Raw genomic sequence first — 18,194 nt, forward strand, 5'->3', positions numbered from 1 at the left:
ATGATAGATTCTTCAGATCATCACGTTCACCGTCACTTTCAACACTAATATTCTGAATTTAATCCGGTGAAAATACACAGTAACTGTTTCCATTACTGTATATTTAAACAATTAATGACGTGTTTCTTCAATCGGTGGTATGGATTTGATTTTTCTATGCATATTTTGAGAGCAAAATAATTTTTATCAACATTATTTAATGAATAATATCATTATTACAAAATGATTTCTGTTTCTATGTTTAGAAATATTTCCAATCTTTTTTAAAATGGGGTAAATATTAAGCAAGTTATGATATTTTGAAAGTCAGATTTAACAGAAAAAAGTCATTCCTAAAATACTATTTACTTAGTTTTAAGGAGGTTGCATTTTCCCCAGTTTATTGATTCAAAACTTTCTCTATATTTAACACAGGAACACGATACTTATATTACTGTCTGATAATACTTTCATATACGTCAATAAACTTAAAAAAATTGTTAATTTTCTACACAGGTAAAGAAAATAAATGATGTTTGTCACATTTCTTATATTATGTTCATGTTTAAACCGGTTTATAAAATGATTTAATCTCAGTAAGTAACACGAACAAGCAACAAATATTTATCTTGCATTTTAGATGATAACTTAGCTTTACTAGTTTAGCATGCTAATGTTGCGAAGCTAACTCTCGTAACATACGGAATAAACATACAACATAAATGCAGGTACAGTTTCTTAAGAGTGGACTTACTTTTTTTCCTGGAGAACTTATTGTTGAAACCTTTTAAATACTTAAATATCTCATTTTATTAAGTGTCGCTGAAGTCACGGTATAAACGTTGAAGTGTTTGATTGACAGACGAAGCGGTCCAATGGTATTAGATTGGAGTGGGCGGGACTTAGGCGTCAAAATAAATATAAATATAAGTTCGAGAAACAGAATAAGGAAATAAATCGAAATAATAACAGTTTAAAATTAACTTAAATTCTGTATTTTGTGAGAATATATTTAGATACAGGTTTATACATCAGAGTAAATATTTCTTAATTTTCAAAGTGTAGAAATTAAATTCAGTTTACTGGCAACACATAAAAGAAAAAAGAGATCATAAGAAATAAAAAATATATATATTTTTACACTTAAACATAACTATACAATACAAATAAATAAAGAATAGCGATAAAAATGACGACTAATATGGCACTAAATAGAAAAATAGAATGAAAAAAAACGAAATATAAAAATGGAAAGAAATGGAGCAAAATATACATATATAAAAATATAAAAATTATAAAATATATAAAGATGTAAAAATGTAAAAATAAAACATATATAGGTAAAAATCAAAAAAAAAAAAAACGAAATATAAAAATTATAAATAAAAAGTAAATTATATTATTGTTGTTGTTTTTTAGATTCACATGGAATGGAATTTCTTGTCAAATTTTAAAAACTTAAACGATTTGTAAAAGGGCGAACACTATATTGTACATTTTTAAAATGTTATTAAATCAATTAAATTGCATGTTTAAAGTTCATATAATTTTTGTTAAATGGTTTAAATTGTGTAATTCACATTATATTTAACTAGATAATAACATTATTTTCTTTTTTGTACCTTTTATCATTTTATTCACATGTCATTCATATTATTCTTATAATTACATTAATATTCAAGGTGTTTGTGGGTTATCTTTGGTCATGGTCTTGACCACTATATCCCATAAATAAACCTGTGTTCATGTGATCAGAAAAGGTGAAAAAGCCAAGGTTACTGCGGTGAATTTGATTAAAGGAAACCACTAATACAAACACAGGCGTCTATAGTATTGGTTCAACAAAGCCTTATTGAAGTGAATCAGATCAATGTCACACACACACACACACACACACACACACACACACACACACACACCCACAGACACACACACACACACATATATCATTGATCAACTCAGCACCAGCTAAATAGAAGCATCAGTCTCTGGTAAGTATTTGTGGTTCTGCTCGTGGCTGCGACGACACACAGGGACTCAGTCCTGCAGCGAAGATGAAATGAAACATTTCTATCTTTTCACGTACAAACACACACTCTCCTCTCAAACACACCATCTTCTGCCTCTTCTCCTTTATTTACTCTTGCGTTGTTTTTTTTTTTGTGTGCAGATGTGTCGTCTCCTCTCCTCTCTAATCCCTTGTGGGTTTTCCTAATTGGTTCAGCCGGTCGAGGTTGCCGTGGAAACCGGTTCAGAAAGTGTTAGTTGCTGGTTCTGCTCGGAGGTTGAGATAACACACTGGGTTTTACTGTAAAGCGAAGACGACGACAAACTAGACGTCAATTATCGACGAAAAGGGTTCAGTGTTCACTGGACTTGTTTGAGGATTTTGATCACAGGATTGTGTCTCCGTGGTCAGGGTGTGATGTGGAGTCAGAGGAGGACAGTGTGTCCAGAAGCTTCAGTAACAAGCATCTCTTTCCAAACATGAGCTGATGTTCCTTCTGAACAAACAAACACGAATGAAGCTTTGTCTTCCTGGTTTTATCCTTTCTATAGTTTTATTTCTGGACCTGCCTGTCGTCGTGTGTAATTATCTGATGTTCATTGTGTGTCCGTGATTCATGGTTGGTTTAGGGTTGTGTTGCTGTGTTGTTATCAGGAGGAACTTCATCTTTCCATCCATCAACACTGACTGTATTTAATCCTCAACCATGATTTTCATTTGTAATTATTCTTTTTTCACTCCTTATTTATTTTAGCTTTATATTCAGAAATATTTAGCAATAAAAATGTTGGACAGCAGGGCGCAGTGGCTGAAAATTGTTTGATTATAGTTGAAAATTGTTTGATTATAGTTGAAAATGTTTGATTATAGTTGAAAATTGTTTGATTATAGTTGAAATTGTTTGATTATAGTTGAAAATGTTTGATTATAGTTGAAAATTGTTTGATTATAGTTGAAAATTGTTTGATTATAGTTGAAAATTGTTTGATTATAGTTGAAAATGTTTGATTATAGTTGAAAATTGTTTGATTATAGTTGAAAATTGTTTGATTATAGTTGAAAATGTTTGATTATAGTTGAAAATTGTTTGATTATAGTTGAAAATTGTTTGATTATAGTTGAAAATGTTTGAATATAGTTGAAAATTGTTGAATTTCAGTTGAATATGATTTGATTATAGTTACAAATAGTTTGATTATAGTTGAAAATGTTTGAATATAGTTGAAAATTGTTTGATTATAGTTGAAAATGTTTGAATATAGTTGAAAATTGTTGAATTTCAGTTGAATATGATTTGATTATAGTTGAAAATTGTTTGATTTCAGTAGAATTTTTTTTATTACAGTTGAAAATTGTTTGATTATAGTTGAAAATGTTTGATTATAGTTGAAAATTGTTTGATTATAGTTGAAAATTGTTTGATTATAGTTGAAAATTGTTGGATTATAGTTGAAAATTGTTTGATTATAGTTGAAAATGTTTGATTATAGTTGAAAATTGTTTGATTATAGTTGAAATTGTTTGATTATAGTTGAAAATGTTTGATTACAGTTGAAAATTGTTTGATTATAGTTGAAAATTGTTTGATTATAGTTGAAAATTGTTGGATTTCAGTTGAAAATTGTTTGATTATAGTTTAAAATTGTTTGATTATAGTTGAAAATTGTTGGATTATAGTTGAAAATGTTTGATTATAGTTTAAAATTGTTTGATTATAGTTGAAAATTGTTTGATTATAGTTAAATATTGTTTGATTATAGTTGAAAATGTTTGATTTCAGTTGAAAATGTTTGATTATAGTTGAAAATTGTTGAATTTCAGTTGAATATGATTTGATTATAGTTAAAAAATTGTTTGATTACAGTAGAATTTTTTTTTATTACAGTTAAAAATTGTTTGATTATAGTTGAAAATTGTTGAATTTCAGTTGAATATGATTTGATTATAGTTGAAAATTGTTTGATTATAGTTGAAAATTGTTGAATTACAGTTGAAAATTGTTTGATTTCAGTAGAATTTTTTTTTATTACAGTTGAAAATTGTTGGATTATAGTTGAAAATGTTTGATTATAGTTTAAAATTGTTTGATTATAGTTTAAAATTGTTTGATTATAGTTTAAAATGGTTTGATTTCAGTTGAAAATTGTTTGATTACAGTTGAAAATTGTTTGATTTCAGTTCAAATTAGTTTGATGTCGGTTCAAAATTGTTTGATTATAGTAAAAAATTATTTGATTATAGTTGAAAATTGTTTGATTATAGTAGAAAATTGTTTGATTATAGTTGAAAATTGTTTGATTATAGTTGAAAATTGTTTGATTATAGTTGAAAATTGTTTGATTTCAGTTGAAAATTGTTTGATTATAGTTGAAAATTGTTTGATTATAGTTTAAAATTGTTTGATTATAGTTGAAAATTGTTGGATTATAGTTGAAAATTGTTTGATTATAGTTGAAAATGTTTGATTATAGTTGAAAATTGTTTGATTATAGTTGAAATTGTTTGATTATAGTTGAAAATGTTTGATTACAGTTGAAAATTGTTTGATTATAGTTGAAAATTGTTTGATTATAGTTGAAAATTGTTGGATTTCAGTTGAAAATTGTTTGATTATAGTTTAAAATTGTTTGATTATAGTTGAAAATTGTTGGATTATAGTTGAAAATGTTTGATTATAGTTTAAAATTGTTTGATTATAGTTGAAAATTGTTTGATTATAGTTAAATATTGTTTGATTATAGTTGAAAATGTTTGATTTCAGTTGAAAATGTTTGATTATAGTTGAAAATTGTTGAATTTCAGTTGAATATGATTTGATTATAGTTAAAAAATTGTTTGATTACAGTAGAATTTTTTTTTATTACAGTTGAAAATTGTTGGATTATAGTTGAAAATGTTTGATTATAGTTTAAAATTGTTTGATTATAGTTTAAAATTGTTTGATTATAGTTTAAAATTGTTTGATTTCAGTTGAAAATTGTTTGATTACAGTTGAAAATTGTTTGATTTCAGTTCAAATTAGTTTGATGTCGGTTCAAAATTGTTTGATTATAGTAAAAAATTATTTGATTATAGTTGAAAATTGTTTGATTATAGTAGAAAATTGTTTGATTATAGTTGAAAATTGTTTGATTATAGTTGAAAATTGTTTGATTATAGTTGAAAATTGTTTGATTTCAGTTGAAAATTGTTTGATTATAGTTGAAAATTGTTTGATTATAGTTGAAAATTGTTTGATTATAGTTGAAAATTGTTGGATTATAGTTGAAAATTGTTTGATTATAGTTGAAAATGTTTGATTATAGTTGAAAATTGTTTGATTATAGTTGAAATTGTTTGATTATAGTTGAAAATGTTTGATTACAGTTGAAAATTGTTTGATTATAGTTGAAAATTGTTTGATTATAGTTGAAAATTGTTGGATTTCAGTTGAAAATTGTTTGATTATAGTTTAAAATTGTTTGATTATAGTTGAAAATTGTTGGATTATAGTTGAAAATGTTTGATTATAGTTTAAAATTGTTTGATTATAGTTGAAAATTGTTTGATTATAATTAAATATTGTTTGATTATAGTTGAAAATGTTTGATTTCAGTTGAAAATGTTTGATTATAGTTGAAAATTGTTGAATTTCAGTTGAATATGATTTGATTATAGTTAAAAAATTGTTTGATTACAGTAGAATTTTTTTTTATTACAGTTAAAAATTGTTTGATTATAGTTGAAAATTGTTGAATTTCAGTTGAATATGATTTGATTATAGTTAAAAATTGTTTGATTATAGTTGAAAATTGTTGAATTACAGTTGAAAATTGTTTGATTTCAGTAGAATTTTTTTTTATTACAGTTGAAAATTGTTGGATTATAGTTGAAAATGTTTGATTATAGTTTAAAATTGTTTGATTATAGTTTAAGATTGTTTGATTATAGTTTAAAATTGTTTGATTTCAGTTGAAAATTGTTTGATTACAGTTGAAAATTGTTTGATTTCAGTTCAAATTAGTTTGATGTCGGTTCAAAATTGTTTGATTATAGTAAAAAATTATTTGATTATAGTTGAAAATTGTTTGATTATAGTAGAAAATTGTTTGATTATAGTTGAAAATTGTTTGATTATAGTTGAAAATTGTTTGATTATAGTTGAAAATTGTTTGATTTCAGTTGAAAATTGTTTGATTATAGTTGAAAATTGTTTGATTATAGTTGAAAATTGTTTGATTATAGTTGAAAATTGTTGGATTATAGTTGAAAATTGTTTGATTATAGTTGAAAATGTTTGATTATAGTTGAAAATTGTTTGATTATAGTTGAAATTGTTTGATTATAGTTGAAAATGTTTGATTACAGTTGAAAATTGTTTGATTATAGTTGAAAATTGTTTGATTATAGTTGAAAATTGTTGGATTTCAGTTGAAAATTGTTTGATTATAGTTTAAAATTGTTTGATTATAGTTGAAAATTGTTGGATTATAGTTGAAAATGTTTGATTATAGTTTAAAATTGTTCGATTATAGTTGAAAATTGTTTGATTATAGTTAAATATTGTTTGATTATAGTTGAAAATGTTTGATTTCAGTTGAAAATGTTTGATTATAGTTGAAAATTGTTGAATTTCAGTTGAATATGATTTGATTATAGTTAAAAAATTGTTTGATTACAGTAGAATTTTTTTTTATTACAGTTAAAAATTGTTTGATTATAGTTGAAAATTGTTGAATTTCAGTTGAATATGATTTGATTATAGTTAAAAATTGTTTGATTATAGTTGAAAATTGTTGAATTACAGTTGAAAATTGTTTGATTTCAGTAGAATTTTTTTTTATTACAGTTGAAAATTGTTGGATTATAGTTGAAAATGTTTGATTATAGTTTAAAATTGTTTGATTATAGTTTAAAATTGTTTGATTATAGTTTAAAATTGTTTGATTTCAGTTGAAAATTGTTTGATTACAGTTGAAAATTGTTTGATTTCAGTTCAAATTAGTTTGATGTCGGTTCAAAATTGTTTGATTATAGTAAAAAATTATTTGATTATAGTTGAAAATTGTTTGATTATAGTTGAAAATTGTTTGATTATAGTTGAAAATTGTTTGATTTCAGTTGAAAATTGTTTGATTATAGTTGAAAATTGTTTGATTATAGTTGAAAATTGTTTGATTTCAGTAGAATTTCTTTTATTACAGTTGAAAATGGTTTGATTATAGTTGAAAATTGTTTGATTTCAGTATAATTTTTTTTATTATAGTTGAAAATGTTTGATTATAGTTAAATATTGTTTGATTATAGTTGAAAATTGTTTGATTATAGTTAAATATTGTTTGATTATAGTTGAAAATTGTTTGATTATAGTTGAAAATTGTTTGATTATAGTTGAAAATGTTTGATTTCAGTTGAAAATGTTTGATTATAGTTTTAAATTGTTGAATTTCAGTTGAATATGATTTGATTATAGTTAAAAATTGTTTGATTACAGTAGAATTTTTTTTTATTACAGTTGAAAATTGTTTGATTATAGTTGAAAATTGTTTGATTATAGTTTAAAATTGTTGGATTTCAGTTGAAAATTGTTTGATTATAGTTTAAAATTGTTTGATTTCAGTTGAAAATTGTTTGATTATAGTTTAAAATTGTTTGATTATAGTTTAAAATTGTTTGATTTCAGTTGAAAATTGTTTGATTTCAGTTCAAATTAGTTTGATGTCGGTTCAAAATTGTTTGATTATAGTAAAAAATTGTTTGATTTCAGTTGAAAATTGTTTGATTATAGTTTAAAATTGTTTGATTATAGTTGAAAATTGTTTGATTTCAGTTGAAAATTGTTTGATTGTAGTTGAAAATTGTTTGATTTCAGTTGAAAATTGTTTGATTTTAGTTGAAAATTGTTTGATCACAGTTGGAAATTGTTTGATTATAGTTGAAAATTGTTTGATTTCAGTTGAAAATTGTTTGATTGTAGTTGAAAATTGTTTGATTATAGTTGAAAATTGTTTGATTATAGTTGAAAATAGTTTGATTTCAGTTGAAAATTGTTTGATTATAGTTGAAAATGGTTTGATTTCAGTTGAAAATTGTTTGATTATAGTTGAAAATGGTTTGTTTTCAGTTGAAAATTGTTTGATTACAGTTGAAAATTGTTTGATTATAGTTGAAAATGATTTGATTTCACTTTTAATTGGAGTTTCTAATGATTGAAAAAACAAATTTGTAGAAATGTGTTGAACATAAGGAGATATCACAAGATAAAAAAGTCATGTGACCTCCGAGTCTCCCTGGAACTACATAGAATATCAAACACTTTCATTGCCAGAGACGTACAGTACATTTAAAACATGTTTTCAGCCCAAGATAATAGAAAACATTCGTCCACAGAGAATAACTTGTTTCAGGGCAACATGTCGGACGTGAGAGAAACAAACATGTTCTGCTCTCGTCGGCAGCAAAACTCATTTAAAAGAAACCGTTGAGGGTTGTTTTTGCTGGAGCTTCAATCAAGTCCAAAACGTGATCTACAGGGACGGTAAAAACCACTACAACGGATTGAACTAGTGTTTGTTTTGACTCCGTTATAATTGGCCGTTCAACACAAGAACCCCATTGACGGTCTTGAAGAAATGCGTGAAGCACAATAATCAATGATTCACTGATGCTGAGTCATCCCTCAGCGCCAGGTTATATTTAAAAGCCAATAAAGAGCAGCTTTAATGAAAACTGCTGAATCATTGTCAGCTCACGGTTCCCTCGTCTTCACCAGTGTTTCTCCGCGTCCAAGAAACTAAATATGCTCCGATCGCTCCCGTCGTGTTTTCCTCGTCCACAAGATTCTGCGTCCGTCTTTGGATCCAGATCAGCTCGAGATCCTCTGGCCCTGAATTTGGCAACAACAAGACGTGTTCGTCAGCAGACGGACTGAAGCGCTGTCTGTACAAGCTGCTCCGGGAGACGCTGAATATGACTCTGTCCTGATAGGATTGGACACTATGGAAGACCAGGAGGGCCACAATTAGGTTATAAGTCAGTAAGTAATATTTGTAGAGCGATTTTGTAGACCAGGGTCACAAAGCGCTTAAACAGTTAAAACAATACTCAATAAAATATATACTTAAAAGGTCAAGATAACACAGAGACAAACACAGGAGTCCCAGAGAATCAAGGAAAAGCCCAAATAAAAACATCTTAAGATGTTTCTTGAAGGAGTCAGTAGATCATCAAACACAGAGATGGTTCCAAAGCTTAGGAGCAACAGTCTGGAAGGATTTCTCTCCTCTGGTCCGGAAGCGTGTTCAGGAACCATCAGTAGATTCTGATCCACAGACCTCAGAGCCAGAGCTGGGGTGTAAGTCTGGATCAGAATCTACTGTTGGAAGGTCTGACCATGAATAGATCTGAAAGTAAGAACCAGAATTTTAAAGTTGATCCTGAAAGAAACTGGCAGCCAGTGAAGAGTTTTAAGGATCGGGAGAAATGTGAGTTCTTCTACTAGAGCAGCTCAGAATTATGGCTGCAGAGTTTTGTATTAACTGCAGGCGAGATCCTTCTTGTTGAGACATGGAAATAAACTGTTACAATAGTCTAAACGAGACACAAAGTCATGGAAAACTTGTAATAAAACACTTGTAATAAAGTGTTTGTAAATAGAGAAGTCCGGGGGTAAATAAGTAACAATATGTATTAAAGTATGATTATAAATACACTCCATTAAATAACAAATAGACAAATAAATGTGGATTAAACTAAGAAAAACTTTTATTTACCATAAAAGCGTATTACCTACAACTGTTTTACCGACTGGTAAATTTGCTCATCTTGTTTAACCTGTGAGTTTGATTTAAACACTTTATTGTTACATAATTGTGGCACTCCTGGTATTTCATAGTAAACAGCAAAATAACTCTATACTATAATACTGAGAGCGCCACCTACTGAGCTGCAGACACTTTATCATAAGCCTCGTCAGCTGTTTTATGAACCTCATTGTAGACCCATTTATCTGGAAAAATGAAAACATTTCTAATTCAAAACATCGCTCTTATGACCAGGATTGAATCGAATCCCAGAACCTTTTTTCCAAGAGCAGCACAGCGACACCTATAGGTTTGGCATCTGTACTACATCACCTTCTTTTTTCTCAAGTGTCCCTAAATATTGTGTTGTTTAACAACAACAAAACAGCAAATTGATTCATTTGAGTAACATTTTTCAAATATTTAGTTAAAAAATAAAATATAATTCTCAGGTAAAGACTGTATTGTTTTAAAATGTTTTGAGTTGTTCTAAAAAGGAAGATAGTGATAATGAAATCGTTTTTTAGTGCAAAAATGTTGTTAAATTGAGGTTACAGGTGTCGATTTAAAGCTCGACTAATGTGTTGATTTAAGTATGTGTTGTTGTGTTGTTGGACTCTATTGTTTAATCAGTGTGTGTTTGTACAAAACTCTCTTTTCATTGAAATATTGACATTAGAAAGTGATCTTAAGCTCCGCCCACTAAAACAGTTTGTTTTTCTCGAGATTAAATCTTGTTTACCATCACCAGGCCCACTCCTCTGTAATTGGTTAGAAGAATCAAGCTTTGTCCCTGATCGTCATCAATCCTGAAAGTCTCCACCTCCATGGGACTCGTTGTATAAACAAAGTGAGTGTGATTACAGCTAGCTGGAGGAGGAGTGAAGCCATTATTATGTAATAATGAACTCCGCTCTCATAACCTCTCGTCCAGATTTCAGAGCAACTTTATAAATTAATAAGTTCAAAACATGGTCATGATGAGGGACTTACTGCATCTTGGACTTCAGCACTTGAAACATGTGAGTCGGAAGAGTTGGGTTTTCACATTAGTTGACCTTGAAGAACCAATCATTGCAAATGATCAATGATGGTTAATAATGATTATTGGTTGGTAATCGGGATCTCAATGAATGTAATGGAATCTGTAATCTCGAAGGTTACCCTGTTAAGAAGTGGTTGTATCTCGGTTGTATCTCTACTATTACTGCTGATATTCAATAGAAAAACATAACTTTCTGCTCACTTTTTATTTCCCCATGAGCCAAAAACAAAAAATGTGTCGTTGAACACAATAAAAATCCAATTATTTAACCTCATAAGTGGTTTTATTTATTCAATAATCAAACAAAATATTAAATATAGTTTGTGATGGTGTCATTTTTCTTGTTTTAGTTTAGCTCTAAAGATCTTTTATGTGTACCACATCACCATATTGATAATATTATAATTTTATTGATTACTACCGTCTGTCTTTTGTCGCGAAAAAAGATGGTATTTTTCTCTGAAGTCACATTAGTCTGTGACTCTTGACGTGTCAAGACACTCGGTTTAGTCAAGTTTACTCCAAAAATAAACCTTTGAAAATGAGTGAAACACAAACTCTATAAGGTTTATTTTAACAGTTATTATCCATCCATGAATTACAGTTCAGTTCATCATTTACTCTTCGCTGCCCTCAATTATCCTTGAGACCTGCTGCCAAAAATAGTCTTCTGTCCTCTTAAGGTCATGGTAATGATTTTGTAAATAATAATAATAATAAAAAAAACCTTCTTCAGTTGTTTGCAGCGACACTAAAAAGGAAAGTGTGTGACGCTGTTACAAACAGCCGAGTGTACGATAAAGCCGAGCAGTTTGCATACACTTTGCCAAACCGACACAAACCATTTCACGTTTTATGACTTCAGTGGAGACGGATATGGATTAACTGCTCGTGAAATCAATCAGTAATTCGCTCTCAAACTCTCGACCTCCTGCTGACGTCGTAAAGACCTGATCGTAGCATTATTAAGACTGTATTCATTTTTCTAATGGAGGAGGTGATTTAACGAAAATCCAGTTTTCTTTAACGACATCCTCGACTGTGCAGCTGAATGAGATGATAATTACTAATGTTTATCCTGGATTTTTATACCCGGGTCAGGATTTTTCACTGAAACTTCTTGTTTAATGAATCACTTATTTTTCGTAATTGTTTGAGATGGATGCAATAATAATACGAGCCAGTTAAGAAATAATCTTCTTTTTTTTTTCAAACCATTAGATTTCGGTGAAAAAATAAATATAAAGTGTTTTTTTTAGGGGCTGTACTTCTAGACATGGTATAAATAATGTGCTAGGTTTAACAAAAAGGTGTAGATTTATAGTTACAGTTACATTATAATATATATTTTGGCGCTTCGCAATATTGAAATGAATAGTTTAGATCCTTTTTAATTCTTTTGACACATTTTTAGCAGCCAAAGAATGAACACAAACTAACATAAGAACTTTTCAAACGTAATTTAATTAAATACCTTTATTTAGCTACAGTATACAATCGGAATAAAATTATTGTTACATTATGGAAAAAAATATGGTAGGTAGGTAGAACTTTATTGATCCCTCAGGAGGTATCCTTCGGGAAATTGTTTTTTTTTTCCAATTAGCCACAGCAAATACAGCAATTTTTCATAAAAATAAATACAAATAAAATAAGAATAGATGTAATATCTATACTGTATAATATTTAATTAAATTAAATAGAAATTACCTTATTTCATTTACATTCATTTCATTGTTTCTTATCATTTTTCATCACTCGACAAACTACTGTCCATCATGGATGATGACATCATCCTCTGAACACTGTCATCGGTGAGCAGAGAAGCAGATGGAGCACGCACGCTCCTCCCATGATGCAACACAAATAGACTCAGGGACTCATTCATTCCTCGTGATATTAGATTGTTTAATTCTGAGTTTGGGGGCAGAAGTGAAGTGAAAAGATGATTCTATTCCATGTTAATCTTTGTATTCTTTGTCTTTGTTATTTTTCTTTGATCTTTGTTCTTTAGATTTAAATCGTGTCATCTTGCACTTTCTTTTTATTGCACTTTTTCATTTGTTCTTATTCTTGTTTCATGAATCTACATCTGTTGCTGTGAGCTGGAAAAACTATTTTCTGAAGGAGACCCCCTGAGGGATCAATTAACATTATATATACGTATATATATATATATATATCATGAATATATACTCGAAGTAAGTAAACAAGCTCTTCAATAGTAATGAAAATGTGCATTTTATTTATAAAGTGACTTTTTTCAGCCTAACAACATTGTGTCAGGGTCCATGCTTCCATCTAGAGGTAAGACTTAAACATTACACCGTAGCGTTTCCTTTTTTTTCTCTAAAATTCGATATTTATAATCGGTATTTGCGTCTCTAGTTAAAACAAACACAGTTGGTGGATGAGATGTAATGTTAAGTAGAGAAAACTGAATAAAATATTCCGTATTCAAACAAAAAAGTGTCTTTAAATCAACATTAATACCCAAACTCTTTTTGACAAAAGGTTTATTGTCCATTTACCAATGTTACTTTTCAATAATGCATTGACTGATTCTATCAATCCACAAACACGTACCCGTAGATAAAATAAATAAATATAGATACAGAAACACCAAATATTTGTCCCTTGGTCTCAGACTCCAAACGTCATATAGTTACATTCACTTGCTGTATTCTGTCCATGAGTTTACCAGGAATGAACATCATTTTCATACAAGATCGACAGAGAAAGTGCAGGAAAGGATTTTACATCATGAAAATGTTGAACAATGTTGAATCCACAGATTAACTCACATTTTATTGTTAAAACTCTGTATAACAAATTCAACTTGAACGCATCTATTGTTGGGGGAAATAAATCATTTCAAGGAATAACGTGAATTTTCTTATTTGTAATTTATTAAAATGATCCGTATAGTATTTAAAAAACTGAAATAAAGATTAAATGATCATATTGAATTTATTTTTTAATTATATTCGTTATCTACACTATCTATTAAAATGAGGCTGTGCTTATGCGAATAAATAACAAAAGGTGGAAAAAAAATGTATAAAATGATTTATTTTTTTTAAAGTGCAAAGATGAAATTAAAAATTAAAAATTAAATTCCATTCATTTTCATTTGTTAAAATGTTTTAAAAACTTAGTAGTATAGACAAGTCGATAAATTCAGCATATTAAAAACGGAATGGTTATAATCCTCATTTAGTGTAACAAGAACGAAACATGGACATGTGGAAATAACCCTCTCGTGGCAAAGTCCAACATTTGGTAACTTACCGTAACATCCTGACAGGAAGGTCCATACATGGACTTCATGGTGATGTTTATCTTGGTGCCCCTTTGTATTCTGATGGTCTTCGGAAAGTCTCTCAGCTCATTGTTAACCCCTTGTCCGTGGGTTTTAAAGTGAATATCCAGTTAAAAGAACTGACCAAATCTTCTTCTCCTCAGACGTCCAGGGTCAATTTGAAGGGGCTTCAGTGACCCCCGTGTGGCTGCAGATAGTTTCTCTGAGGTCCACCGCGAGACGCTCCATCTTCCCCCTGAGTAGCCGCAGGTACTGACCCAGCACAGAGTTCAAGCTACTTTGGATTTCCGTTGTTGAAGCTTCGGGAAGTGCTTCTGTGTCGCCCTGATAACAACACAGCCAGGTGAGCTGACACTCAGCAACAAGATAGAAGACCATGTGACTTGTACCTCCATCTGAACTTGCTGGACGATGAGCAGGTGTGTGGTGACGTGATGCCTTAGCTTTGTCAACACGTGACTCTGACATGGCAGCAGGCTGTGATTCCGTCCTCCTTCGAGTCCATCCTGGAAAGCCAGCAGGGAACCCAACACGTCTCCGTGTTTTTGATGGAGCTGGACACACAAATATAATTGTTAGGTAGGTAGGTAGGTAGGTAGGTATGTAGGTAGGTAATAGGTAGTTAGGTTGGTTGGCTGGCAAGCAGACAGGCAGGCAGGCAGGCAGGCAGGCATGCAGGCAGGCAAGCAGGCAGGCAGGCTGGTAGGCAGGCAGGTAGGTAGATGGGTAGGTAGGTAGGTTGGACCGTGGGTAGGTAGGTGGGTACGTAGATAGGTTGGTTGGTTGGTAGGTAGGTTGGTAAGCAGACAGGCATGTAGGTTGGTAGGTAGGTAGGCAGGCAGGCAGGCAGGCAAACAGGTAAGTTGGTTGGTTGGTAGGTAGGTAGGTTGGTAGGCAGACAGGCAGGTAGGTAGGTAGGTTGGTTGGTAGGTAGGCAGGAAGGCAGGCAGGCAGGCAGGTAGACAGTTAGGTTGGTTGGTTGGTAGGTAGGTTGGTAGGCAGACAGGCAGGTAGGTAGGTAGGTTGGTTGGTAGGTAGGCAGGAAGGCAGGCAGGCTGGCAGGCAGGCAGGCAGGTAGGAAGGTAGGTATGTTGGTTGGTAGGCAGGCAGGCAGGTAGATTGGTAGGTAGGTAGGCAGGCAGGCAGGCAGACAGGCAGACAGGCAGACAGGCAGACAGGAAGGTAGGTAGGTAGGTTGGTTGGTAGATAGGTAGGTAGGCAGGCGGGCAGGCAGGTAGGTAGGCAGATAGGTAGGTATGTTGGTTGGTAGGCAGGCAGGCATTGGATTTGTGATCCCATTTGCGTAGTCATGAAACCTTGACCACGGAATAGGCTTGACATCTTGAACGTGGGTATGGGCTCACAGCTGTGTTTGATCTATTACTCACAGTTTTATTTGTCCATTCTCCTGCAAGAATCGAAACTCTTGGCATAAGTATTGGTGACGGGAGTGTGTCTGATCCGGTGCAACTACCCTACAACACCAACAACAGAAAGTTACACTGGAACACAATAGACAGTTGATGGTTTTCTCACCAAATCTTTGCTCAGTTCCTCTGTCCTCTCCTCCATCTTCTTTCTGACGGGATAATTGCACCAAAAGTCGGTCGGCCGGGCATGGAATTCAGGGAGGTGGAAGAGAAACACGCCATTCAGCAACAGCAACAGCCGTCCTGCTACATTGAAGATACACGACAGGAAACTTTATATACTTTTTTGTAAAAGCCACCAACCAAAGGATGGTCTTAATCCCATATGTATGAAAGAATGAAAGTATTACTGTGGTTAGTTAGTTGTACAAAGTCAAATATACGGTCTTTTTAGCCAAATATTACTTGGTTTTGGACGATGAGATTAGAACCCAATAAACTGATGAGGATTCTTCAAAAGTTTTCTGAATCCAGATGGAACTTCATAGCACTATTCAACGTATTGAGCTGTTCTTTGTCCCATTATTAGCATTCCCTTCCGTTTTTGAGTTATTTTTCCAACCAGCCAGTACAGAGAGACAGACAGACAACGACGCATTGGAGGTAATACATGTCAAATGTATTATTTACGGAAACATTTTTAGAGTTGTTTTTTTTACAATGAGTTCTAATTATAACTCATATGGTTCTTTTTGTACGTCTTATTTTAACACAAACAGTTATTTGTTATATCATTTTAAAAATGATTATTTAACTGATATTCTGTGTCAGATCACGATATATACATAAATAAATATATGTATATAGTGTCACGTAAAACAACTTGGTCAACAAAAATGGAAACAACTTTAACATGTTATACTTACAGTTGGACTAGTCATGATTAAATACAAATTCTCAGTTAGAAATAATATATTTCTTTTATAGTTTTGACATCACAAGGGCCTCTTGGATACTATTGAAGGACCACGTTACGTCAAGACTGCTTTAGCTGCGTAGCAAACGACCAGTGTTGGATTTTGACACTGATATTTTCTCTATAGAACAGAGTGAACATGCATGAAACACGAGTGTGTAGTTACTCACTGCTATAAGCCATAAGCCTCTCCGGGGAGCATGCGTGGACTCAGCTGGGGTCTGTTCGCCTCCATCCTGCCTCCTCGTTGCGTCATATAAATCCACTTTCAGTCCATCCACGGTTGAAGATGAATCCAACAAGAGGCTGTCGTGAGGTCCTGGGGAAATAAAAGCCTCTCGCCTAGTCGTGTAATCCAGTCGCTCACGAAAAACCTGCTCGAGCGAGCGACTGATATTTGATGAAGCCCAGAGTTAATGATCGACACAGGATCTGGAATGTCAATAGAACCAGTGGAGTACGTGCCGGAGCCATTTTAACTGGGTTATTACACCCTAATGACACTTTCTTTTATGAGACATTTAACTTGGATTTTAAGAGTAAACAAACAAAAAAAATCACTAAACAAGTAATAAATAAGTTAATGAATGTATACTTTTGATCCTCGGAGGAGCCTATCCCAGCTACTTCAGGAGAGAGGCAGGTCACACCCTGAACAGGTCGCCAGCCTGTCGCAGAACAGACACACAACCATTCGTACACACACTTACAGAAAATTTTGAGTGTCTCGATCAACCTCCGTTTTTGGACTGTGGGAGGAAACCTGAGTTCTCAAAGTAAACCCAGCAGAGAATATTCACCCACTACTATGCACCCCGAAAAAATACTCCTATATTAAAATGATTATTTTTGTGTGTTTTTAGTGTATTTTCTTACTGATATAATTGTGGTGTGTTTAATCATCCTTATATATAAAATGAAGGGTCTGTACGTCTTATAAACTCCTGAAACATTCTTCAAATTTGTTTCAACCGAGTGTTGGAGAAGAAAACTCCATACAAAATCAAACATTTCCAATTTTAAATTAAATATAATGTTACATACTAAGTGACTAGGATTTCCAGAATTTATTTTCCATTTTTAAATTGTAAGGGGCTGAAATAAAAAACAATTTTTATAAAATGTTTACCATATTTAAAAGGCTCAACATGTGTATTAATTGGTTTACAATTTGATTTTAAGCATTTAATTTACGAAAATATGTATTTTAATTCAATATTTTCTATTTAATAAGGTTTATTTTATTTGTATTCATAGTTTGATTAAATATTTTTTTATTGAAAGGTTTCATTTGTTTTTATTAAATATTTTAATTAAATCATTTCTATATTTAAAAAATTGAATTTGTTTTAACTACATATTTTAAGTCAATAATTTCTATATTTAAAGGTGGATTTTCTTTTTTCAAATTAAATTATTGAATTTAATAAGTTCTATATTAAAATGTTGAATTTAATTAAATTGTTGAATTAAATATTTCCATATTGAAAGGTTACTTTTATTTAATGAAATAGTTGAAGTTAATAATTTTACAAAATTTAGAAAAGTTGAATTTATTATAATTATTTTTAAAATTGAATTAAAAAAATCTTAAAACACTGCTTACACATAGTGTTACTGATTCTAATTCAATAAATTAAAAAAATACACTTTCTGAATTCAATATCATCATTTTAAATTTTATTTTGTCATATTTTAAACATATTAAATAAT

At 30.8% G+C, this 18,194-nt stretch overlaps 1 protein-coding gene across 1 annotated transcript; it reads right to left on the minus strand.

The window, feature by feature from the left end:
• Window positions 1–13,363: 13,363 nt before the first annotated feature.
• Window positions 13,364–17,257, minus strand: thpo (thrombopoietin). The gene is made up of 5 exons (XM_087795766.1): window positions 16,652–17,257; window positions 15,672–15,811; window positions 15,524–15,610; window positions 14,525–14,689; window positions 13,364–14,459 (listed from the first exon to the last, which is right to left on the minus strand). The coding sequence occupies exons 1-5, from the start codon at window positions 16,662–16,664 to the stop codon at window positions 14,289–14,291; spliced, it is 576 nt and encodes a 191-aa protein (XP_087651892.1). The 5' UTR covers window positions 16,665–17,257; the 3' UTR covers window positions 13,364–14,288.
• Window positions 17,258–18,194: the final 937 nt, after the last annotated feature.

This window comes from Callionymus lyra, chromosome 7, assembly GCF_982586985.1.
Source record: "Callionymus lyra chromosome 7, fCalLyr1.hap1.1, whole genome shotgun sequence".
In the NCBI taxonomy this organism is placed as follows: Eukaryota; Metazoa; Chordata; class Actinopteri; order Syngnathiformes; family Callionymidae; genus Callionymus; species Callionymus lyra.